The sequence below is a fragment of the Osmerus eperlanus genome, chromosome 10 (genome assembly GCF_963692335.1).
Source record: "Osmerus eperlanus chromosome 10, fOsmEpe2.1, whole genome shotgun sequence".
NCBI classification, from domain to species: Eukaryota; Metazoa; Chordata; class Actinopteri; order Osmeriformes; family Osmeridae; genus Osmerus; species Osmerus eperlanus.
The window spans coordinates 6,454,699-6,479,162 of NC_085027.1; the positions used below are offsets into that span (position 1 = coordinate 6,454,699).

At 43.3% G+C, this 24,464-nt stretch overlaps 2 protein-coding genes across 6 annotated transcripts in view; one reads left to right on the forward strand and one right to left on the reverse strand.

Annotated features, from left to right (window-relative positions):
* The first annotated feature begins 707 nt into the window (after positions 1-707).
* On the forward strand, positions 708-9,746 carry pepd (peptidase D). 2 transcript variants are annotated; one of them, XM_062471495.1, is made up of 15 exons: positions 708-775; positions 2,541-2,724; positions 2,885-3,012; positions 3,140-3,203; positions 4,194-4,241; positions 4,468-4,529; positions 4,782-4,826; positions 5,910-5,985; positions 6,102-6,148; positions 6,776-6,844; positions 7,571-7,648; positions 7,978-8,126; positions 8,385-8,569; positions 8,779-8,970; positions 9,136-9,746. In XM_062471495.1, exons 1-15 carry the CDS (start codon positions 759-761, stop codon positions 9,277-9,279), a joined length of 1,488 nt encoding a protein of 495 aa, XP_062327479.1. In that variant the 5' UTR covers positions 708-758; the 3' UTR covers positions 9,280-9,746. The 2 variants fall into 2 exon arrangements, with proteins under 2 accessions (XP_062327479.1, XP_062327480.1); XM_062471496.1 differs by lacking the exon at positions 708-775 and adding an exon at positions 1,637-1,773.
* A 648-nt stretch (positions 9,747-10,394) lies between these two features.
* The window catches only part of LOC134027917 (thrombospondin type-1 domain-containing protein 4-like), a 30,581-nt gene continuing 16,511 nt past the window's right edge, over positions 10,395-24,464 (reverse strand). For all 4 annotated transcript variants that reach the window (XM_062471152.1, XM_062471153.1, XM_062471151.1 and 1 more), the window contains 11 exons: positions 19,347-19,551; positions 17,408-17,583; positions 17,089-17,185; positions 16,655-16,852; positions 16,387-16,516; positions 15,963-16,167; positions 15,674-15,847; positions 15,292-15,465; positions 13,258-13,437; positions 12,869-13,013; positions 10,395-12,622 (listed from right to left, as the gene is read on the reverse strand). In XM_062471152.1, coding sequence (XP_062327136.1) covers positions 12,477-12,622; positions 12,869-13,013; positions 13,258-13,437; positions 15,292-15,465; positions 15,674-15,847; positions 15,963-16,167; positions 16,387-16,516; positions 16,655-16,852; positions 17,089-17,185; positions 17,408-17,583; positions 19,347-19,551 — 1,830 coding nt within the window. In that variant the 3' untranslated portion in view covers positions 10,395-12,476. The remainder of the gene's footprint in view (positions 12,623-12,868; positions 13,014-13,257; positions 13,438-15,291; positions 15,466-15,673; positions 15,848-15,962; positions 16,168-16,386; positions 16,517-16,654; positions 16,853-17,088; positions 17,186-17,407; positions 17,584-19,346; positions 19,552-24,464) is intronic.

The following is a 24,464-nucleotide window of genomic DNA, read 5'->3' on the forward strand; positions in this document are numbered from 1 at the left end:
TTGTTTGTATTGTAACATTACAGTAAACTTCCTCCGAGCTGCCTCTGCACTTCTGGGGATGCTGGCAATAAGGTCAGCCCTGTTCTGTTCATGTGTGGACATTTAAAATGTGTGTCTATCTGAAAGTCATAATTTGCCTATCGGCTCAAAATGTCAAAGATAACACACGTTGTGAATTCTCAAAACCTATTCCAAGAAAAACTGAAGCTGAAATGGTCTAGGTGCTAAGCAATCCACTCATACAGCAGGTTATTTGGGTGTGTTTTACTATACATGAGCAGAAAGTGGAGTGTATGTATAACACCTGGGCCATGATAGTTGCTTCTGACGATTAGAATACATTTTCATTAATAATTTTTTTAGTAAAGCAAACAACCTGATAATTAAAATATATAGTATTTTGTGCCTTTTGTAAAACAGACTGGGTCCATATTAAGTATGAAATGATTTTACCCCTTACCCTGGACAGTTCGATTTATGAGTTACTTTACTGCAATATGAGATTACTCAGGTGACAGTGACACTATCACTGATACATGTACGACAGTAAATCCAACTATATAGGTGTAGTGCGAGTGCTCCCTACAAAAGGCTGAGTGATAAAAATATCTAAATTCGTTCATACCAGTTCATACTAGTTCATACTAACGAGCACGAACATAAGTGAAGTGTCTGGGGAAGCAAAATCAGCTGATCAGCATTGCTGACAAAACCACGTGACATATCCGCCCAAACGCACATGACCACCAAGTAGAATCATGGCGGCACGTCAGGAGTAAGTTGCAATTTATCCCGTTTTAGTCTAGACTTTAGCTTTTGCGCATCAGATATATTTATGTATACATTTAATTTCAACTCATATTTTAGCGTCATTAGTTATTTCGTATTGACTTGCTTAGCATATTTTGTTTCTACAACGTTAAGGCTTGTTTAGCTAACGCCAGTTTATCAGAATCGGACAGGTTTGTTTTGATTACCTCTTGAATGGTGTCTCACTAGAAACATGAAGGAATTGTTGGAAATTCTGCTAAATGTATTTGTAGTTTCTAAATGTTATTGTTTTGCAATATTTGTCTTTGTTGTCTGTTGCTGTGTTTTGCAATTCATCCATGTAATGCAGGATAAAAAACTACAACAGTCTGTGTTGACCTGTCAAAGTCCAGTGCAGTTGCGTGATAAATTATGCTTAGGCAGCATCGTTGTTTGAACTTTGATCGTGTTGCAGCTTCTTATCCAGAGCATCCTTGTTACTCAGTTATAGTTAACAGTCATACTTATCTTTATACATACTTTATCTTGATCATGGATGTCTTGATAAAAAGTACTAGGCCTCCGCCTCAATCAATTGCCCATAGACCTATGTCAAACAGTTTTCCACTGTTGCTTACTTAAAAATGTATTCAGAGAAGTAATTTGTCTTTTGTTTTCATTAACTTTTGAAATGATTTTACCCCTTACCCTGGACAGTTCGATTTATGAGTTACTTTACTGCAATATGAGATTACTCAGGTGACAGTGACACTATCACTGATACATGTACGACAGTAAATCCAACTATATAGGTGTAGTGCGAGTGCTCCCTACAAAAGGCTGAGTGATAAAAATATCTAAATTCGTTCATACCAGTTCATACTAGTTCATACTAACGAGCACGAACATAAGTGAAGTGTCTGGGGAAGCAAAATCAGCTGATCAGCATTGCTGACAAAACCACGTGACATATCCGCCCAAACGCACATGACCACCAAGTAGAATCATGGTGGCACGTCAGGAGTAAGTTGCAATTTATCCCGTTTTAGTCTAGACTTTAGCTTTTGCGCATCAGATATATTTATGTATACATTTAATTTCAACTCATATTTTAGCGTCATTAGTTATTTCGTATTGACTTGCTTAGCATATTTTGTTTCTACAACGTTAAGGCTTGTTTAGCTAACGCCAGTTTATCAGAATCGGACAGGTTTGTTTTGATTACCTCTTGAATGGTGTCTCACTAGAAACATGAAGGAATTGTTGGAAATTCTGCTAAATGTATTTGTAGTTTCTAAATGTTATTGTTTTGCAATATTTGTCTTTGTTGTCTGTTGCTGTGTTTTGCAATTCATCCATGTAATGCAGGATAAAAAACTACAACAGTCTGTGTTGACCTGTCAAAGTCCAGTGCAGTTGCGTGATAAATTATGCTTAGGCAGCATCGTTGTTTGAACTTTGATCGTGTTGCAGCTTCTTATCCAGAGCATCCTTGTTACTCAGTTATAGTTAACAGTCATACTTATCTTTATACATACTTTATCTTGATCATGGATGTCTTGATAAAAAGTACTAGGCCTCCGCCTCAATCAATTGCCCATAGACCTATGTCAAACAGTTTTCCACTGTTGCTTACTTAAAAATGTATTCAGAGAAGTAATTTGTCTTTTGTTTTCATTAACTAGGCTACCTCTTAGAAGTGTCCAGCTACAGTGCAAGTATGTATAATGCATGGGAAGTCTCTTGGTACTGTAGGTAACCTCTATCCCCCTGTCTTGTGTTGAATCCAGACCTGTGTATTGGCTGGGGAAGGACACCCTAAGGGTGTCAGCAGCCCTGTTTGCTGAGAACCGCAGGCGGCTGTGCCAGGGCCTGAGGGCCAAGGAGGGGCTGCTGCCCAAGTCTGTGGTGCTGCTGCAGGGGGGCGAACAGAAGCAGAGGTACTGCACCGATACAGACTTACTATTCAGACAGGTAGGCTGCTGACAGGTCTCAGCTTAGCAAAAGGCTACTATGTTCAATATCTCTATATAATGCAATATCTGGATATATATATTATTATTTTTGTACACTGACTGATGATGTCTGTCCAGTTAGTGTTAATTCACAGTGCTTGTTTCGTGTCATTCTGTAGGAGTCCTTCTTTCACTGGGCTTTTGGAGTGACTGAAGCAGATTGCTATGCAGCCATTGATGTGGACACAGGAAAGTCTGTTTTGTTTGTTCCCAAGCTTCCAGAAAGCTATGGAACCTGGATGGGAGAGTGAGTTGCATCTTCATGTTGAAACTTTCTCAGATTTGGCCTTCATGCAGTTTACATGCAGGTCATCTGTCTGAAGTAAAGTAACCACAGCATTCTATTTAAATTATTTATCTGTATTTGCTGACAGGATCTACCCAAGAGAACATTTCCAGCAGAAGTATGCAGTGGATGAAGTGCAGTACACCTGTGATGTAAGTGTGCTTCAGTGCTTATCCAAGTGGGCTTGTCTGCAAGATCTTATCTTTCCAAAGACTATAACCAGACTTTGAACCACCCCTGGTTAGAGACACTGCGGTGTATAACTATAGGAACTGCTTAGGGTACATTGCTTCATACTTTGATCGTAAACAGTGAACAAGGGCACGGGTGATAGGTGAGGCTACTGGTGCATCATAATTATGGTGAGAAATTTGCCAGATCACTCAAGCACTCCTCTCTCAAATGCTTTCCATCACATCTGTCTCAAACCAAACACAGCGAGATGATGAATGTTGGAGGGAAACGGCTGTTATCCCTGTAGACCTGGATGGTGATTAGCTAAATGTTAGCTGTCTCTTTTAGACATATGGCACATTTAGATTCAGTTTTCGTACAGTGGATTTCCACTCTACCCAATGGTCTTTTAAGACGTAGACGTGTGTTTGATACTTAAGTTTGAACAGGGAGAGCAGAAAGTTTGATTCCTTGAACTCTTAACCTTGAGATCTAGTTTAAGAGTAGAATGTAATGTAGATAATGAATTGCCCCTATTACTTATTCACAGTATCAGGGTATGGGATTAACAGGTTTCATATAAAATAATGTCATATTATTTCTACCAAAAGCTGTTATCCTCTTAAAGCTACTGTACAGATGCCTTCAGAATATAGATGGTTTCAAAGTTGTGAAACCGCCATCTTTCATTACATTTCTCCAGTGCGCCTGGCCTGCACTAGCTGACATTTGCGTTGGTTTCCGAGGATTAATAAACAGTGCTAAGATTATTGAGTGTTGACGTTTAACACTACCAGTGGAGTCATATCGTCATGTGCACATGAGCAGTCATGACCTTCCATTCTGCAGCTCAACTTCATAAGGAACCTCAGGTTGACCATCAGATGGAACCTTTCTCCTCAGGCAGTGATCTCAACACAGATAGTATTGATGCTAGAATGTGATCAAAGTTCTCTGTTGTCCTCCAGATCCCTGATGCCCTGGCCAACATGTCAGCAGCCGTCCTTTTAACCCTGGTATGTCAACTCACCCCATTTTTTAAATAATGCATAGTTACACACTTATCATTATTATAAGTGTCATTGCATTCCTCTTACAGTCATATCATTTGGGATTAGCTCATTTTTTCCTTGTAGGCTATGCTGATGGTATCCGATTCTATGGTTCTGTACCCTTGCAATGTTGAAATATTGATATTTACATGGACTGGAAAACGGCCTCATAAGTGCATTTCTCTTCCAGAGAGGACAGAACACAGATAGTGGGAGTATCTGCCGCGAAGCCTCCTTTGAGGGAATCAGCCGGTATGTTGAATTGGCATCAATGACTCAGTATAATTGTACGTTGTTAAAAGGAGGTCTTGTGTTAGCAAGCATGAAGGATGTTGGTTATTAATCAAATTCTGGAACTAATTTGGTGGAAATTAATATGCTAGCTTTAGTAGCTTCTGCTTGTAAGTTATCCATGCATGCCAACATGATCTAGTGTTCTGTTGTCCTGAAACTATTACTACCTCAAATACTTTTTTAAATGGCCATATCTTTTTATTTGAATAGATTCCAAGTAAACAACACCCTTCTGCATCCGGTCATTGTGGAGTGGTAAGTAGATTCAATTTCACTTCTTGTTTTCTCTAGTGATCCTTTCAAGTGCTTGTATGGAAAAAGGTGTTCATTCCTCCATAGAAATTTACAAAGGCTTCAAATAGCTAATGCAACACAAGTAGTCTACAGAGCTTCATTCCACCTGCAGTGAGCCACTAGCCACAGCTTGAGCCTCCTGAGGTAATTATCTGTATGTAGTCAGCAGCAGGGCTTGTTCTCTGGGCTGTGGGGCCTCCCAGGCAGGGTTGTAAGCCAGTCTGCTCAGCTGTAATGGTCTTCGTGCCTGCCTGGCTGTCCTTGGCATTAGGCTGTCTAGCTCCACCATCCTGATGAAACTGACATTTCTGAAATAAGGGAGCCATTCAGGCACACCTCCTAGGAGAAAAGAAAATTACATGTCCTTGTGTTTCCAGCTGCATCCCAAAAATATGGAATTTTAATATAAATATTTATTGAAGAACGGGAATAGAGCATTTAATACCCATTGTGTAATCAGAGAGATATCAATGCAGCCGTAACCATGGGTTACGTGTAAGTCTGTTGGGACTTTTGGTTGAACCATGTTAGACGACTGTGGTTGTTTTTACACTGACTCATCTGAGGTGACTGTTTTTTGAATGTAAGGAAGAATCATTTAATGAGAATGAATAATGAGGGGAACCAAGAATAGACGTTAATGTTAAAAGAAAACACCTCACTAATAAGATAGCATGGCCTGATTTTCTGAGTGAGAAGTGAGCAGTATATTGCACAGGTGAGATACGAGTATAGCTTCTGTAATTTATCAATTTTCGAGGTGTTTGCTTAACAAATCAATGTAGGCCTTTTCTCAATGGTGTAAACACCAACATTTCCTGTATTAAAGTGATATAAATTCCCTTCCCACAGTCCAACATTTACAGCAACCACATATTCAGATTACTCTGTGGTTGTTTAGCCTGTGGCTAGATGCTGGGTGCTACAAAATGTGTTTATGCATGACAACATTGATTCATGTACACCTGGAAGGGCACTTAGTTGCAGCACATTCACACATTAAAGGAATGCGTTTCTCAAATCCTTGTTCCTCCTGTCCTGCAGCCGCCTGATTAAGACTGATATGGAGCTGGAGGTCCTGCGCTACACTAACAGTATTTCCAGTGAAGCCCATAAAGAGGTGAGATCCTGCAGGGCCCCATATCCCCGCCGCAGGGGGGAAGGAGCTTTTTGATTTTACATAGCATGACTGATATGAGATGACCTAAATGAGTGTGTTTGATCCTCCCTCCACAGCTTATGAAGCATGTGAAACCTGGCCAGAAAGAGTATGAGATGGAGAGGTGAGAGAACATCTTGCAATGTTGGTGATGGTGCTGCTGAAACCAGACATTGTGGATTTGTTGATCTGTTTATGCTTGACGCATCTGACAAGAAGCTGTTTTGTTGGTTGGCTATTAGAACACGGGGTGCACTAAGAACAAACACCTCTTCAGAAGGTGTAGGAAGTACAACACTGGGCTTCCTGTCAAATATTGTCATGTGCTTTTCGTACTAGAACTGCAGACTCCCACCACCACTGATGAAAGTCCATGGTAGAAATTGTTTTTATTTTTCAACAACGTCATGTAAAGCATCTTCAGTGACCTTTTATCTGCTTTGCATCCTGATGCTAATATTGAGCTGCCAGAGATGCAGGGGCGTTTGACGGTTCTGCCTGGGTGATGATTAGAGAAGAAGGCTAGTTAAAGCAGCAGGTCAAGAGGAGGGCAGAAGTGTTTTAACTTCCCTTCTAAAAAAAAAACCTTTGAGCTGACCAGCTCCCGATTCCTCTGATCTCCAATAATTGAATGACGTTTTTTTAGGATACAAAAAAACTGATCATTTGATGATTTTTCTATGATTTTTCTATGTTGCATATCTGTTTAGTTGTTGAATGTGTTTTTGCCTGCTGTTTTTCTGGCCTCCAGCCTGTTCCAGCACTACTGCTACACACGCGGGGGGATGCGTCACACCTCCTACACCTGCATCTGTGGGACGTAAGACACCAAAGCCTCTTTCTCCACACTTTCACAGAGATTACACAGAGGAAAGACTTTAGCAGCGCATGAAACAATCCAGCCACCAACCCACATTTTACACTGCCTACCAAAGGGAGATAGCTCAATCAGAGTTATTAGTAATCAATAAGATGACCACTATTTTACACTTCCAGTGTTCTTGGGTTAGGGTTAGGGATGTTCCTGACATCTCACCTTTCCTTAGAGGTCGTCCTTCCAGGAAAACATTTTCTGGTTTAATTGTTTCATCACTAACCGAAGATGGCACTGGGAATAAACTAAAATTCAGGGAGGAAAGTTTTTTTGGAGTGCCACTGCAACTCAAGCTTCAATCACTTTGACCTCTGTAAGCTTCAGCCTGGTCCTGTCTACGACCATGGCTGCGGGAACTAGGGGTGCTGAGGGTGCTGCAGCGCCCCCTGCTGACAGCACGTGAATTTAAAATTATAAGACTTGAAAATCCACCACCGCGGCACCGCCCCGCAACATGAAGCCCCCCCCCCCCCCCCAGCACCCCCCTGATAAAAAATATTTTCCCGCGGCTATGTCTACGACAACTATTTTCAGAGACTTCTGAGGACTATTCCAAATGAAACACACTGCTGTCAAATGGGCAAATTCAAACTGCTGATTCACAATGCTGATTAGAGGTCACATCTTGATCATGTAGCCTATTTGTGATGGTTGTGTCTGCCTGTACACCAGTGGAAACAACTCCTCAGTTCTGCACTATGGTCATGCTGGGGCTGCCAACGACAAGACCATCATGGATGGAGACATGTGGTGAGTCAGCAAAACCTGTTGTTTAATTTCTTTGGGCAGCTGTCCTTTATCTTTCATGGCCCACTGGTTTCCTTATGGACCGGAGGCAGTGTGCTCTGCGTTTAAGTGTGGAGATTGAAAGTGGTTGTGTGGAGCACCTATCGTGACACAATTTGAGCAACTCTGGAAAGAAAACAGCCACTGCTCTCAAAATTTGCATTTATAGATTCTTATGTACATGCTGTGAACAATTTCTATGATTTATGTTCAGAAAAAAATAACAGGCCATGAGCCAAGCTGTGGCCCCACTCAACTGTGCGTGTGTGTGTGTGTGTGTTTGTCACCTGCAGTCTGTTTGACATGGGTGGAGAGTACTACTGCTACTCATCCGACATCACCTGCTCCTTCCCAGCCAACGGCAAATTCACTCCAGATCAGAAGGCCATCTACGAGGCTGTGCTGAAGTCATCACGGGACGTCTTGGCTGCTCTCAAGCCAGGTACTGTATGACCACAGAGGACATTCAAGCCTCGGCTGAATGGAGGGGTATTAAAATGATTCTTTAATTTGATATTTATTTTTATGTGAAATAAAATTACACACACTACACGTTTATCATTTGTAATGCTACTATACCTGACAAGTTTGACGACAGCCCTAACTAGGGTCACACAAGATATGTTCCAACTTGTTGATTTTACCTATTTTGGCCTAATGAAATGTGACCTTAAAACTGGTATCAAATGATGTGTTGTAGGGGTGAAGTGGACTGAGATGCATCGTCTGGCAGACCGGGTGCACCTGGAGGAGCTCGTGAAGATTGGCATCCTGAGTGGCAGCGTGGAGGACATGCTGAAGGTGCACATGGGCTCGGTCTTCATGCCCCATGGCCTGGGACATCTGCTGGGCATCGACGTGCATGACGTCGGGGGGTACCCAGAGGTATATCACTGCTTTTTATATGCATTTATGTTAACATGGGTTGTGTTGGTGGGGACAGTGTGAAGCAGCTTCACTGCCTTTGTGATTAGCACAGATGACAACAGGCGAATGCACATTATAAAGTACACAGTAGCATTTTCAAACCTGAGTTGGAAGTTGTGTCAGTGGAATGGTGTGTGCGCGCATGCGTGGTCTCCATCGTCTATCAGGGGGTGGAGCGCATCGACGAGCCTGGCCTGAAGAGCTTGAGGATGGGCCGTCTGGTGAGGGAGCGCATGGTCCTGACGGTGGAGCCCGGCATCTACTTCATCAACCATCTCCTGGACCAGGCCCTGGCTAACCCAGCCCAGAACGGCTTCATCAACAACCAAGTGCTGGCCCGCTTCCGTGGCTTCGGAGGGGTTAGTAGTAATAACAAAGTGGATATCAACATTGTAATATAAGAAATCCAATCCATTTTCAGCCCAGGGTTGTTTTTTATTAATATATTTTTTTTTTACTGATTATTGATGTATAATTATCATGTCATCACAAATGTAATAAAGGCCCCATGTTTATGTGTCCAGGTGCGCATTGAGGATGACATTGCAGTGACTGCTAACGGCGTGGAACTGCTCACCTGTGTGCCTCGTACCGTGGAGGAGATTGAGGCCTTCATGGCTGACACCAGCAAATCCTTCAGTCCCATTGTGGTTAGCGACAAGTTCTGAAGATCCTATTCCTCATTCAATCACCAAGCCAATCTTACCAGATACAACAGTGTATTTTCACTCCCTGACATGGAGAAAACCTGTCTAAAAAGGATTCAAATAAACTTCCTTACATCACCTCAACCAAAATCAATGATTAATGAAATACATGACGTTTTGTAAAAGATTAACCTTTCAATTTAAAGAGGTTTCTGCTCAGCATAGCAACACTTTACTGTATTACCAAAACAAGTTCAACATGCATGTTCAAGCTCTTGCTGTATTCTGCACTCACAATGACTCTTAACACTTTACAGACTTGCTATGGCCAGAAGTCACCCACAGGCTTGCCATAAAACAGTGTTTACGGTCAATAGTATTCCAGTGCCTGATAGATTGCTTTCTGGCTTTTTAAATATGTTATTCTTGGTATATGCTTTTTATAATTCTCCTTTAACTATTGAACAAAATAAACCCTTCGATTTGCAGTCGTCTATTGTGGGATATGTAGATTAAGAATGAATGTGTGCAGAGAGCCATGTGGTATGTTTGAACAGTGAGCAGCTCCAATCTACACAGCCCACCGTGTCAACCATCAAGTGGTATTGTGTGCCTATTACCATTTCTTGGTAGGTAACTTCTGTCCTCACAGAAGTGTGAAAATGGACACGGCTTCTAGATTCCTTTTCTAATTTAAATGGTATTGTCAAACAGTAGCCTATTATGCCAACTATAAAATAAACCATCAGCGAGAAGCCCCAAATGAATCAGGAGGCAACTTTCATTGAAATCCTGACGAGGTATGGTGAATTGCAGTGTAATTTGAGACTCGCAAACCACATGAGGGGATGATGAATGTCAGAGGGAAACGGCTTTTGCCCTGTAGACCTGGATTGTGATTAGTTAAATGTTAGCTGTCTCTTTCAGGCAAATGGCACATTAAGATTCAGTATTCATGCAGTGGTTTCAGCACTACCCAAAGATCTTTTTTTCTTTCTATCATGGCTTGTTTATCAAAAATGAGCAGAGGGGAGAGTAGAAACAGGAGAATAGTGTTTTTTGTAATGTTATCACTCCTGGCAGTCAATATGTGAAGTGTTTATTTTTCTATAGAAAATGACAGAGGGCACAAATAGTAGTCATCTACAGAGCTTCATTCCACCTGCAGTGAGCCACTAGCCACAGCTTGAGCCTCCTGAGGTAATTATCTGTATGTAGTCAGCAGCAGGGCTTGTTCTCTGGGCTGTGGGGCCTCCCAGGCAGGGTTGTAAGCCAGTCTGCTCAGCTGTAATGGTCTTCGTGCCTGCCTGGCTGTCCTTAGCATTAGGCTGTCTAGCTCTACATTCTGGATGAACAACCGGCTAGTTTCCACTAGGTGGAGTACTTTCCTTACCTCTGAGACAAAAGATGATTTGCAAGAAAACATTTATATAAATCTTTTCACATAGAACTACAACTATCAGTTTGTGGTATGGACATTTCTCAATGGGGCCAACTTCCATCACCATTTTGACAACCATTTGACAAAACATTGTTCAGATTTTGTATAAACATCATTAATGGTTTATTCATACTGTCAAAAACACTGCATGTCAATCAAAACCTGAACATAAGACATCAAAAGTAATATGAATAATGATGCATTATTTGCATTAGTAATTCAAAAACAGATGTATCTGTGTGGTGTGTTTTGATAAATAATAGTGTAACATTTATGACACATTCAATATGGTTATTTTCTTAACTATAACATACACTTTATAGACCTTGTTAAGGCGGCTGAGATCATACCAGACTTTGTGACTTTGAATGACATACATAGCTGTCATGGATAAGCTGAACACTACTTGGAGGGTGCTTGACTGGATGGAATCAGAATGGTCATTCTATGTAGAAATATCAAGTTCCCTCCACAAGTCTTACATCCATCACACATCAAGTGATGCAATGTTTGTTGTTACGAAAATTGCCTACATACCTAAAAACGAACCTTGCATTTGCACCATTTGTTACGTACCAACATTACAGAATTGAAACAACTTAAAAAATAGGTGAAAATAACAGTTATTGGAAAATATGTTCCAGTCTTCACTAGAGTGTACTCTCTACCCTTCTCAAAAAATTTATCAGCATGCAGCAAACCATCTGTTTTAACCATCTAATGAGCTCTGGAATGCCTACATCCATGTAGCGGTTTGGTGGAGGGGCCAGTGGATGCTTAAACCCTGACGCCAAAAGGGCCACTGGTGGCCCATAAAACAGACCCCACCCCCGGGGGATCCTGGCAAATAAATAAAGAGGGCTCTCTATTTAGTCACTGGGCAGATTTACTGAACAAGCCTCAAAGTCATCCATCCATCCATTCATTCATTCATATCTACGAAATACCCAGAAGGCATTGCTGCAAAACAGATGATAGGGACAGCTCGATCTTAGAGGAGAGCATTGTTGTCTGACATTTGTAAAGAGTATAGAGTAGTAAAGAGACTTTTAAGGAAATACTGAGTTGTGTGAGGATATGACTCATCTTTGGTCAACTTAAGGGTTTATGTGATGAAGGCAACTGATGCAGCCTTCCTGACACATGCTATATAGTAAGTGGTGATTCAAGAGCAAGGGCAACTTCATACTACATGGATTTATTAATCATCATACCATAAATATGTGGCTGTTTTAGAATTAAAAAAAGCTTATTAGAATGTGTGTACAGTCTATACATTTTCTCAAACACAATGTTTGAAATGTGTTCTGTTTGGACTGCCTGTGATCCACAGGCCAGCAGTGGCTGGGACTACAAGCCCCAGACACTGAAGCCTCCCTCCTTGTCTTTAGGTCACAGGGCAGGTGAGTGACAGCCACAAACTGCTCTTCCATAAACAAGGAGAAGAGACGGATCATTTTTATTGGACGGTTCCGGTTACCGTCCATAAAGTGGTTCCAGATTCTTCTGTTTGATGTCCATCAAAGCTCCACTCGTGCCCCGTAAATCTCCACCATCACAAGCTAGTCCCTTTCTCAATGGCCGTCACCGAGGCTTGTTCATTTTTTTCAGTTTATAGTAATGGGACTTCAATGTAACCATATCCACCAAAAGGCTTGATCCAGGCTATCCCCACCACCCTCCCCCATGCGTCAGCGTATGACCCAGTGACGGAGGACCTTCCCTGGGTACTGTGCTTGCCCCAGGCGGGAGATGGCAGGCCCGCGGGAGGGGAAGGTTAGCTGTTGCGCCCCCTGTATGTGGACTGTCTGTGGGCCACGCGTGAGCAGGAGGCACAGCACGTGGTCTTGTAGTAGTCGTACACACACAGGCGAGCCTGGACCACCACGTTACAGTTGAAGTACTTATCTCTGCAGTTCTCGTCTGGAATCAGTAAAACAACAAGTCAGAATCGCAAACTATTCATGTTTTCTAAGTTGTGCACAGCACTAGATAAAACTATTTTGTATTTCTATCACAACAAAATACAAGTCATTGATGACATCATGATTACGTTATTACATCATGTTTCCTACAGTATTTAGTGGCACTTGTGGAAATGGATTGTTACTGAGGCGTTCAAAAGCGGGGAGACATGTCCAGCTTGTCTCCTTGGTCGTTATGACTGACCTATGTGAGGCACGCAGGGCTCTGGGTGACACTGCTCCCTGTCCGCAGGTCTCTGCTGCTCCCCACAGTCCTCACTGGGCTGCATGTCATCTGACAGACACCGCACCTCCCGCACACGGAACCCCCCCTCACACGTCTTTGAGCACTACAAGAAGAACAGCAACAGGAGAAAACTGAAGCCTCCCGAACACACGATTGTACACAGAACATCACCCTCACACACACATGGACTTCATCAGTTCTGTTTGGGGGACATTTCTAATCCTGTACAGAATATCCTTCAACTTCAGTTACGTGTTAGCCAATGTGTGCTTAAAGGTCAGGAAAACGTCAACTGAAGCTAATGGAGAAGAATGTATGTGGAAGGATATGTGTGTGTAGTTACTCACAGCGCTCCAGTCTGTGTGGTACCACTTGGCCCCGCAGGCCTTTATGTGGCAGGTCTGCTGCCCCAGGGGCCGATCCAGCGAGGAACATTCATAGGGGGGCATGACGGTGTGGCCTTCATCAGTCTTCATCAGACACACCACCACCCTCTGCTGGCTGCCTGTGCCACACTCTGCTGAACACTAGGGAGACAACAACACACATATACAGTTAGGTCCATAAATATTTGGACATTGACACAATTTTCATCATTTTGGCTCTGTATACCACCACAATGGATTTGAAATGAAACAATCAAGATGTGCTTTAAGTGCAGACTTTCAGCTTTAATTTCAGGGTATTTACATCCAAATCAGGTGAACGGTGTAGGAATTACAATACATTTTATATGTGCCCCCCCCCCCTTTTTAAGGGACCAAAAATTATTGGACAAACTAACATAATCATAAATCTAATTGTCACTTTTAATACTTGGTTGCAAATCCTTTGCAGTCAATGACAGCCTGAAGTCTGGAACCCATAGACATCACCAGATGCTGGGTTTCGTCCCTGGTGATGCTCTGCCAGGCCTCTACTGCAACTGTCTTCAGTTTCTGCTTGTTCTTGGGGCATTTTCCCTTCAGTTTTGTCTTTAGCAAGTGAAATGCATGCTCAATTGGATTTAGGTCAGGTGATTGATTTGGCCATTGCAGAACATTCCACTTCTTTGCCTTAAAAAACTCTTTGGTTGCTTTCGCAGTATGCTTCGGGTCATTGTCCATCTGCACTGTGAAGCGCCGTCCTATGAGTTCTGAAGAATTTGGCTGAATCTGAGCAGATAATATTGCCAGAAACACTACAGAATTCATCCTACTGCTTTTGTCAGCAGTCACATCATCGATAAATACAAGGGAACCAGTTCCATTGGCAGCCATACATGCCCACGCCATAACACTACCTCCACCATGCTTCACTGATGAGGTGGTATGCTTTGGATCATGAGCAGTTCCTTCCCTTCTCCATACTCTTCTCTTCCCATCATTCTGGTACAAGTTGATCTTCGTCTCATCTGTCCATAGGATGTTGTTCCGGAACTGTACAGGGTCTTTTAGATGTTTTTTGGCAAACTCTAATCTGGTCTTCCTGTTTTTGAGACTCACCAATGGTTTACATCTTGTGGTGAACCCTCTGTATTTACTCTGGTGAAGTCTTCTCTTAATTTTTGACTTTGACACAGATACGCCTACCTCCTGGAGAGTGTTCTTGATCTGGCCAACTGTTGTGAAGGGGTTTTTCTTCACCAGGGAAATAATTCTTCTGTCATCCACCACAGTTGTTTTCCGTGGTCTTCCGGGTCTTTTGGTGTTGCTGAGCTCACCAGTGCGTTCTTTCTTTTTAAGAATGTACCAAACAGTTGATTGAGCCACACCTAATGTTTTTGCTATCTCTCTGATAGGTTTGTTTTGATTTTTCAGCCTAACGATGGCTTGCTTCACTGATGGTGACAGCTCTTTGGACTTCATATTGAGAGTTGACAGCAACAGATTCCAAACACAAATACCATACTTGAAATGAACTCTAGACCTTTTATCTGCTCCTTGTCAATGAAATAACGAACTCCCATGAGGGAATAACATACACCTGGCCATGGAACAGCTGAGCAGCCAATTGTCCAATTACTTTTGGTCCCTTAAAAAGGGGGGGGCTACATATAAAATGTATTGTAATTCCTACACCGTTCACCTGATTTGGATGTAAATACCCTGAAATTAAAGCTGAAAGTCAGCACTTAAAGCACATCTTGATTGTTTCATTTCAAATCCATTGTGGTGGTATACAGAGCCAAAATGATGAAAATTGTGTCAATGTCCAAATATTTATGGACCTAACTGTACACATCGTTCGGGCTTGTGATATCATGGACGTAGTGAGGCACCCTCTGTAACAAATTACTGTGAAATCAAATAAGCCCAACCCATAGCTATCCCAGGCCGAAACACATACATCCTGTATGTACTGTACACACACATGCACACACACACACCCTCTCCTCTTACCTGGCTCCAGGGGCCTGTGAACCAGTCAATGCGACTCTCACATGGACCCTGGTTGCACACCTGTGAGTCGGGCGGACGCTCGTGACCACACCCCTCCAGGGGCAGGCTGCTGATGTGATTGGTCAGGCACAGCACACCTCGCGTCCGGACACCCATCCCACACTCGGCAGAACACTACAAGGATCACAGACACGTTATGATGAGGATGAAACTACAGTATCTACAGGTACAAAAGTATCAGTACCCCACTAGTACACTAGTACACTACCAATGGAAATGACACAGTATGTACAGTACACATGGGCATATTTAGATGCAGACCAAACAAAACTAAGGAATGAAGAGGAAGTCTAGTGTGTTCTCGGTCCAGTGGCACGCCTACCCTGTTCCCCCACTCGGTGAGGAACCAGCTCTTGGCGCAGGGCCCCATGTCACAGTTCTCCGCGTCACTGGGCCTCAGCTTCATGTTGCACTCTTCGTCTTCCACAAAGTCCCCCACGTTGCTGACGCAGCGCACCTCCCTGGCCCTCTGACCGACGCCACATGGCACAGAGCACTGGAGAGGGAGACAGCACACAGCTTCAGGACCATACCGGACTTCTCACCGCACATGAACTCCACACGGGCCCATTTTTGGACGCCTGTCCGATGGGCCGAGGGCGATCACTTACGGTGCTCCACTCGCTGCGTATCTGCCACTCACTGCAGATTTTCAGCTGGCAGGTGCTGGCCGTCTCAGGCCTCTCCAGGTGGCGGCAGAGGGTGGTGTGGACGTTGAGGGTGCGGTTGGCGTACACCTGGCGGCACAGCACCTGTCTGTGCTGCATGCCCAGACCACAGGTTTTACTGCACTCGGACCACTCCCCTATGTCCCAGCTGGAAGGAAAACCCCGTTTCACAATGAGAAGCGGCCACGCGATCTACATCTCTATCAAGAAATACTTTAGTGCTTGTTAGGTCTGAACGTGCGATGTGCGCGGCAGGGCACGCGGGAGAGGGCGTGCCTGTGAGCGTGTATGTGCTCACACATCTGCTTCTGTGTGTGTCTGCAACACTGCCTGTAACGTGTATGGGTGTCGGAGGGAGGGCGCTCACAAGGCCGGGCAGGGCTGCAGGCTGCAGGGTTCCTCCTGCGAGCTGGGCCTGGTGCTGCTGTCACACAGGCTCTCTGACACCTGCTCATGACTCAGCCTGTGGACGCAGCGGAAGATGGTGTGCCTGCTACCTGCAGAGCACGATTCACACAGGGGATGGTCAGCTAGCAGTAGTTGACATCAGCACTACCGACCACGGCAATGGCTTGCCTTGGTGTATGCGATCTATTGAGGATCAATTTTGGCAAATGGTGCAAGGCTGTTTTCACCTCGGCCACAGGAGGCGCTACACTCTGTTGTCCCAGACAGTTTCCAGTTGTAGTCTCTTTGGCGTCGTGGCGGCGGGGCCAGGGGCACCTGGTTGTCAGGGATTTGAGACGGGTACCTGCTGCCCCCACCCGTGGGTTCATAGCCCTCAGGGTGGGGGTTACGATGGTTGTACCCACCCTGCCCATCCAGAGTGTTGCCTAAGGGATCCAACACAGTGGTTCAGCCGTGAAAATAATATTTTAAAACCATACACATTGAAATGCAGTACATTTGTTTCCAGCTGGGTATGTTTTAATGGACTGTTTCAACCCCGAATCTCCCTGTGACAGGTGTGTGTGTTTGTCATCTATTTGGTTCTGGCTCGGCTCTGGTTCATATTGTGGTTCTGATCTGGTCTGGTTATTTGTTATGGTTCAGTGTTGCTCTGCCTCACCTCCAGGCCTGTGGTCAGGGTACTGTGGACTGACAGGGTTGTCAGAGGGCAGGATGTACTCATAATGAACTCCTGGGTTAGGCTGCTGGAAGATGACCTGGGAACAGAGACATAGTTATTATATATTTATAATATATCTATCCAAAAGATCTCAAAAAAATTATCTGATGAGGTTTATAATAAGGTATAGGGATTCACAGTTTTTCAAACACACAAACAACTTTGCTTTTGAATGATGATCCTGGGCAAAATGTCTGATCACTGTGTAAACGTGTACTTGTGTGTGAGGCACCCCACTCCATTCAGATTGGTTACGCACATAGACATCCAGGATCTCATTGGTGGGCCCCTCAGCCAGGAAGGACTCTCCGGCAGTGCTGGAGATCTCATTGGGTCGTCGGTAAGTAAACATAGTGCCCACGCCCTCGTACTTCCCCGGACGGTCGATGGCCCAGTTCCCATTGATGATGGAACGACCGGAACGACTACGCAAAGCTGCAGTACACACACACACACGCACACACACACGCACACACGCACACACACACACGCACACACGCACACACGCACGCACGCACGCACACACGCACACACGCACACACACACACACACACACACACACACGCACACACACACACATAGTTTTTGTCACCATAAGCTCCACTGCTCCTGCTCCTGAGATAGCTACTATGGCAGCCACATCCACAAAATTGTTCTTCAATGTGAAACAGTTTATCGTAACACGCAATGCCATAAAATGTGCATTTCCATCTTTCTGAAAGTAATTACCGTTAACTGAATAAATGCTGTCATATGGATCTTCAAAGTTGTGTCAGTTATACAAGACAACCTGTTTGTTTAGTACTGGCAGACCTGAATTTAAAACGGATGGCGAAAAAACAGATTTTCCATAGCTGGCTTCCATGAATAGACAGCCACTAAGAGCATAAAATTACTTAGGACAGAAGTGTTTGGATAAGTAATAGAACATTAGAAATGCACACACTACACAAACACAGAACTATTCAGGAGTCAAAGGTGGACAATAAGAGGTTTATGGAAGAATCATTTTAGTGTCCAGTTTTCCTAACCCCCTCCGAATATTTGCATCTATGCCGAGGATGTTGCCTTCTCTGTGAGCTTCTACTCACTGATATACAGTAAGAACTCTTCCAACAATAACGCCGACACACAGAGCAGCACAGTCCTTGAAAGGAGCCATTGTCTGCATATGTATTTCCTCGTTTAACTTTATGTGTATGCGTGTATGCGTGTGTGTGTGTGTTGCTGAGCTCCAAAAACAAGGTAAGCATGTTTTGGAACCCTGGCAGCTGTGTCTTGAAAGTTAGCCTCAGAGAGATAGAGAGAGAGAAAGAGAGAGAGAGATAGTGAGAGAGAAAGAGATAGGGAGAGGGAGAGAGAGAGTGTGTAAGAGAAAGAAAGAGTGAGGGAGGGGGTTCCATCAGCGGTGTTGGTTTTCTCGGAAGGAATGAAATTCCTCACCTTAATTAAAAAGGATGGGAAGGCTTCTGGAAGAGGTCTTCTAATGAAAGCTTGTTTATACACTTTCCCTCAGGGGTGCAGCTAAGGAGGGAGGAAAGTGGGGGGGAGACGGAGGGGGAGGAGGGGGCAAGACGGAGGCACTCCCTCGGTCAGACCCACTGCTGTGCTATGGCACAACCCCTCTCATTAAACTATGTCTCCAACAATAAAACACTGACATTCCAGTAGTAACTCCTAAAATAGCAGTATCCCACTTCTGAGCACACTGGTGAGCTACGTAGACGACAACAATTACTTATCCAGCCCATTTCAGTGATGGGGTTCTATAAATGAGAGGCGTGCGCCCTCATCCAGATCTCACTTCCTCTCGACTTCCTCCACCTTTTAATTAAACAAATGCAATCACGTTTACAAGCAGATGTTCCCATCCTACTGCCTCAAAGCTGCCACTCAGAACAGAAATCCACAGTAAAAGAAAAAAAAAGTCAGATGTTTCATATTAATTAGTATGTATTACTTGATGCTGATCTTAAAATGAAACTTTCTTATTGAGGGTGTAAATGTAACATAACATAATACAACATATGACTACAGGAAATCCCTGAAATTGTTGTTGCATGTGTTTTGGGCTCTGCCATGAGGATAAATCCTGTATATCGGTTACCTTGGAGACAGTGGAGTAAAGAGAGCATGAGAGGCAGCTTCTCTCAGCTCCCACACCACCATCGTGTTTCTGATGAAGACGTGACACTTACCCAGGTAGTTCCTGCTCTTCATCATCTCCGTTACGTTGATCTTGGTGGCCCCCTCGGGTATCTCCACCACCTTGTGGTAGCCCACCTTGGACAGACTGTGCTGGAAGAGACCTGTCACCACCTTGCAGGCTGTGTTGTCCCCTCCGCACACCCCACACTTGTCCATCACCTTCCCAGGGCCCAGGTACTCATCACAGCCCAGGCTCTGGAGAGGAGCAGCGAGAAAGAGAGAAAGACACATAGCGAAAGAGACATATTTTGAAAGGGATCTTGAACAAGTCAATGCATGCCATACCATACAGTACTTATTGGTAGAGGAATAAGGGCCCACTGTCAAAAATTTCCAAAATCATGAAAAGAAAAATACATCGGAATATCACCATATTCACCTACAAAGTTTAACTGCGTTTCCCATTTTCAGTTAACTTTTCCACAAAGGAGCTGCCTTTAACAGCAAACCATAACACGACAACAAGAAAATTAGCTAAGGCCTTGTTTCATTCCTTAAGGCATATTCTTGGCAAGATGCTCAGGCAGTTTCCAGTCTAATCCCCTAGGCGCTGAGCAAGCTCTCTGTCTCCTATTGGCAGCCACAAATCACAGGAGGCCTGGATATGGTAAGTATACAACACTTAAATCAGCAGTCCATAAATTCTGCCAATCGAGCCGTGAAAGAAGCTGCTCGCTGTGTGAACAGGTGCTGCAGGGTTTGGGACCGATCCCACTGTAGTTCCAGATTGCTGGGGAGTGGACACAAGCAGGGCAGGACAAGCTCTCACTAGTGCCATGGACGAAAGTGGACATCCAGGGGAGGGGAGTCACCAGAGGATATGAAGTCGTTTGGAATTAATGACACAAAGCTACTCTGTGATTGGACGGCTGCCAATCTCTGGTCTCTCCAGCCCGTGTGCATATCTGGAGGGTTGGAACCACGAGTGCAGCGGCGTTCATGTGAAGCCCTCCAGATCCTAGACATTACACCGTCACAAACAATTTCCTCCTGATCCCAGTTGAGGTATTACCAAGCATCCTGCTTTGCAGTAAAAACAAATGTTCTTAGACTGAATGAATATATTGGGTCCCAACATTCATAAAAACATGTTTATGTGAATACACGGTAATGCCTTTCACAGGATATCCACTGTATGGTTACTAAACAGTAAATGTGTGGTCCTAAAGCATCAAGTATCATTCTAAAGCTGAGTGGGAAGAGAATACATAGTTATTAAACAGGGGTTTAAGCAACAGTACAGCATAGATTTTGGCTGTCTTCACTTCACTAAAGCATCCGTCAGGCTGGACTGCCAGGGCGGGGAGCCAGGTGTTCAGGGTTGGGCTGAGGAGATTGGGCTGAATTGGGATAAACTCAAGAGACTGCAGCCTGGCTCTGGCTCACCCAGAGCCCAACAGTGTGAACTGGTCTAAAGCGGTACTGTGGCCAAAGCAAACCCAGAGCACATCCTTCTTCACAGGAAATGGACGATGATAGAAGTAATAGCAAAGTAAGAAAAACGACAAAACTGGTTACCGCTGCTGAAGCTAAATGGAGAACACTGAAGATGAGGTTTTCTAGTTTAATTGAAAAAAGTTAACATGAACATTATGACAGATACAGTTCAAGGTTGTGATTATATATGACCAAACACTCATGTTGTTTCAGGACCCTACATCATACATACATACAAATTATGTCCGAAATCTCCTAATTTCACACAATAATAAACAAACCAAAATAACTTATCCTCCTTGGAAACAATATTTCTTGTCCCAGTTTGACTGAAAAATGCAGCATGAAAAGCTTATAAACTTAGACCCATACGCCTCAATCTTACTGTCTTCCCATCTCATGAATCACTCTAAAACCAACTGACCAAAAACTAAAGTATCTCTTACATCATTGTAACAGTTTTTGCCTAGTTCTAGTATACAGACATGGTTCTTCCCCTCACACAGCAGTGCTTAACAAACCAAGGTTATCTTTGGCATCTTTGGTTATCATGCCTGGGAAAGACTCTGAATTAAAGTATATTACCGTGTAAAGATACAAAAAAATCCCAATTTACAAATATCTAAATCTTTGGTGTATAAAACATCACAACTGATGAGTTTGTGGAAAACTTGGGGTTTCAGAGAGAGAGAGAGAGCGATTAGAGCAAGGCCCCTATAATACAGGAAGTGTAAAAGAATCTCTGATTTATTCGATATCCAGTGATTTGGGCAGATCACTGCTTGTACTGTAACAAAGTCACAGTCAAGACTTTGTTCAAGAGAGAGGCCCTTGTTTATCCCCTGACAAAAAAATCCCAAACACTCTACTGTACCTTCCGGCATGTCCTTGAAAAATGTGACCTCTTTCATGAACCAGTCAAAGTGGGGTGCCACAGTTGTCGGGACACATTAACGTACACAGAGGCTTGACTCAGAACAACTATTTTCAAAATCTCAGAGTGGAAGACAAATGAGGATCCAGATTTGGAAGAATCAACGTTTTTCCTCTAATGTGATTTGCTGTGTTCAAGGGCTCACTTATTCCAAGTCCAACCACACTGCTGCTTTTTTCACCTTCACTCCATGGGTGGTTTATGACACTTGGCACCAGATGCCATCCCGTTTTCAAGAAAACAGATCTTAAAATGTCCCTAAAATCTACCTTCATCTGGAAATGGTTAGATGTGTCACTGTGCTAGAGTCGACTGAGGGATGGGGAAAACAACATGAGTCTTCCTGTAATCCCAGAGGTATTGCTTAAGATTTGATGATTTTAGACTGGCTTGTCATCAGACAGACCATGATCATTATTCTAACATTCTAGTGAAATTGTGAAATTTTAAACAACAGCTCAACAGAGTACTCACAAAGATTTACAAAGGCATGCATTGTCCTAAAAAAAAGGTCTTAATCAATATCCAGTTAGTGTGCAGGAGTAAAAGCAAGAATATAAAAAGGAGAGAAAATCAACATTTCTGTAATGTCATTACCCTACACTTACTGTAACATGCACACTGTCAACACACAGTTGTAAAGACAGTGTCCTTGAATGCATTTGCCAGATATTTGGCCCAAACTCCACTTGTCTTGCAATAATCAGTCTTTTAACACTGTGGGGGTTCTGGTTTGTGGTTCCCCCGGAGGAAAGCAAATATGAATAAAAATGAGCGGTCAGAGTGACTTCATGCTTAAATTAACAAGAAAGTCTCTTAACTCTCTCCCGCCGTCAACAGTAAATTCAGTCATGTGGTGGAAAGGAGCTGCTGGGTTTTCTCAAAGGCGTGGCTACATGGTGAGAGTGTGTGTGGACCGCGTTGAAGCGGAGTGTGAGCCTGAGCAGCGTGGGTTGGAGTTGTGTGTGTTTGTCTATGTTGGTGAGATGGAGCAATTTACTGCCGACAGACAGATGAAGCAGCTAACTAAGATACGGACACTGGCAGGTGCAGACGTAAAGAACTGAACCACACCAACACACTCCAAATGAATGAAGCTGTCTGAAAAGCACTTCTACACAAATTATCCATTATCGACCACATACTGTACACATTAAACTCCAGTTCTGGCTCTCAGTTCTATGTGTGGAGAGACAACTCTATCCCGGAATCTAAGTCTTCTGATCCCAGTGTCTCTCTGCCATGTTCACGGCTGGCAGTCAGGGCTCTCTCTGGGCTGGTGGGATCAGTGTTCCCACGCTACGCTATTCTGGGTGCCAGGACCCACCAGGCTGGAAAGCCCAGAGGGAGAACTCAACTTCACAGACCAAATGTAAATAAGGGAGGTCAGGTAGAGTAAGGTTGACATTTCTCTTGCACAGTGCCAAGACACCATGTTCAATTAGTCGATTAAATACTCCCATTGTTGACAATGATGGTATGCTAGGGCGCTAGGCTTTTAGTGTGTTGGCCAGCACATTGCAGTATTCAAGTCATTTTTTTATACATTTAGGACATAAACTGCACTGTATGTTGATCTTACAGACAACATAAAAATTAAGGCGTCAACTAAACGAATTGAGTGTTTGGCCTGAAATCAGAGATTCTCATAAGAAACGCAGGACAAAGATAATTCACAACTCATCTTCAGGCTTTATAAATCCACTTTAAGATGAAAGAGTCACTCTCTGTAGACCCAAAATTTATGACCAGAGACTAGCAGGGGTTGTTTTGTGAACATTATGGGAACATCTTCAATTCTTAACATACGTACAGCCAGGAAACTCTGGAGAGTTGCCACTACTGTTATCAAGTCTTGGCTCGCAATGACAGGCCAACTCATCTGGAAATGTAATATTTACATTAGTGAGCTTCCAGTGCACAGAATTCTGGGGCACTTTGTCTCAGCCAATAATTTATAGCTAAGGTGACCTTAAAACAAGATGGTCACAGACTGGAAATGATATTACTGAAATGAAAAGAAATCTCACAAATTGAACACAACACAGGGAGGTTGAGAGAAGAGACAGATTATTATACGTTTCCAAGGTAATGTAGACAACAGGTCAAAAATAAATTCTCAGTCGAGTGTTTACGAGTGTAACTTATTAAAGGTGTTGACAGTGAGAAATATTATGGTTAGAAACACTTTAAATCAAACACAATACGGAACGCTATGGCTTATCAGCTGGGACAAATTAAACCCTTTTCTGTTTTCATCCAACACATACAAAAATGTTCACTTGATAAAATACTACTGGTAGGTTTATTGCTACTGACAAAATTTAAAATATGGTGAAGCCATAGATATTTGCAAAAGCCAAGATGCCACACTGTCTGGAGCAAACAGAAACACAACAAGGTCTTACCACTCACTGATGAACCTACTGAATTTTCTTGCTTTTAGAAAGTATAATTTACTTGTTACTTGTATCCATTGCAACTTATAACAGTGTATAGTTTTTCAGGATTTGTAAACATTGGTTCAAATGGGATTTGAACCATGCTAACAGCATCATTTACAATGCTAACATGCTAACAGCCTCATTTACAGTGCTAACATGCTAACAGCATCTACAATGCTAACATGCTAACTGCATCATTTACGGTGTGATTCATCGTTCACAGCCCAGTGTTCCAGTAACGGAGCTCAGTTACAGTAAAGGTGATGGTGACTCAAGGTGCCCTCATCTCCATC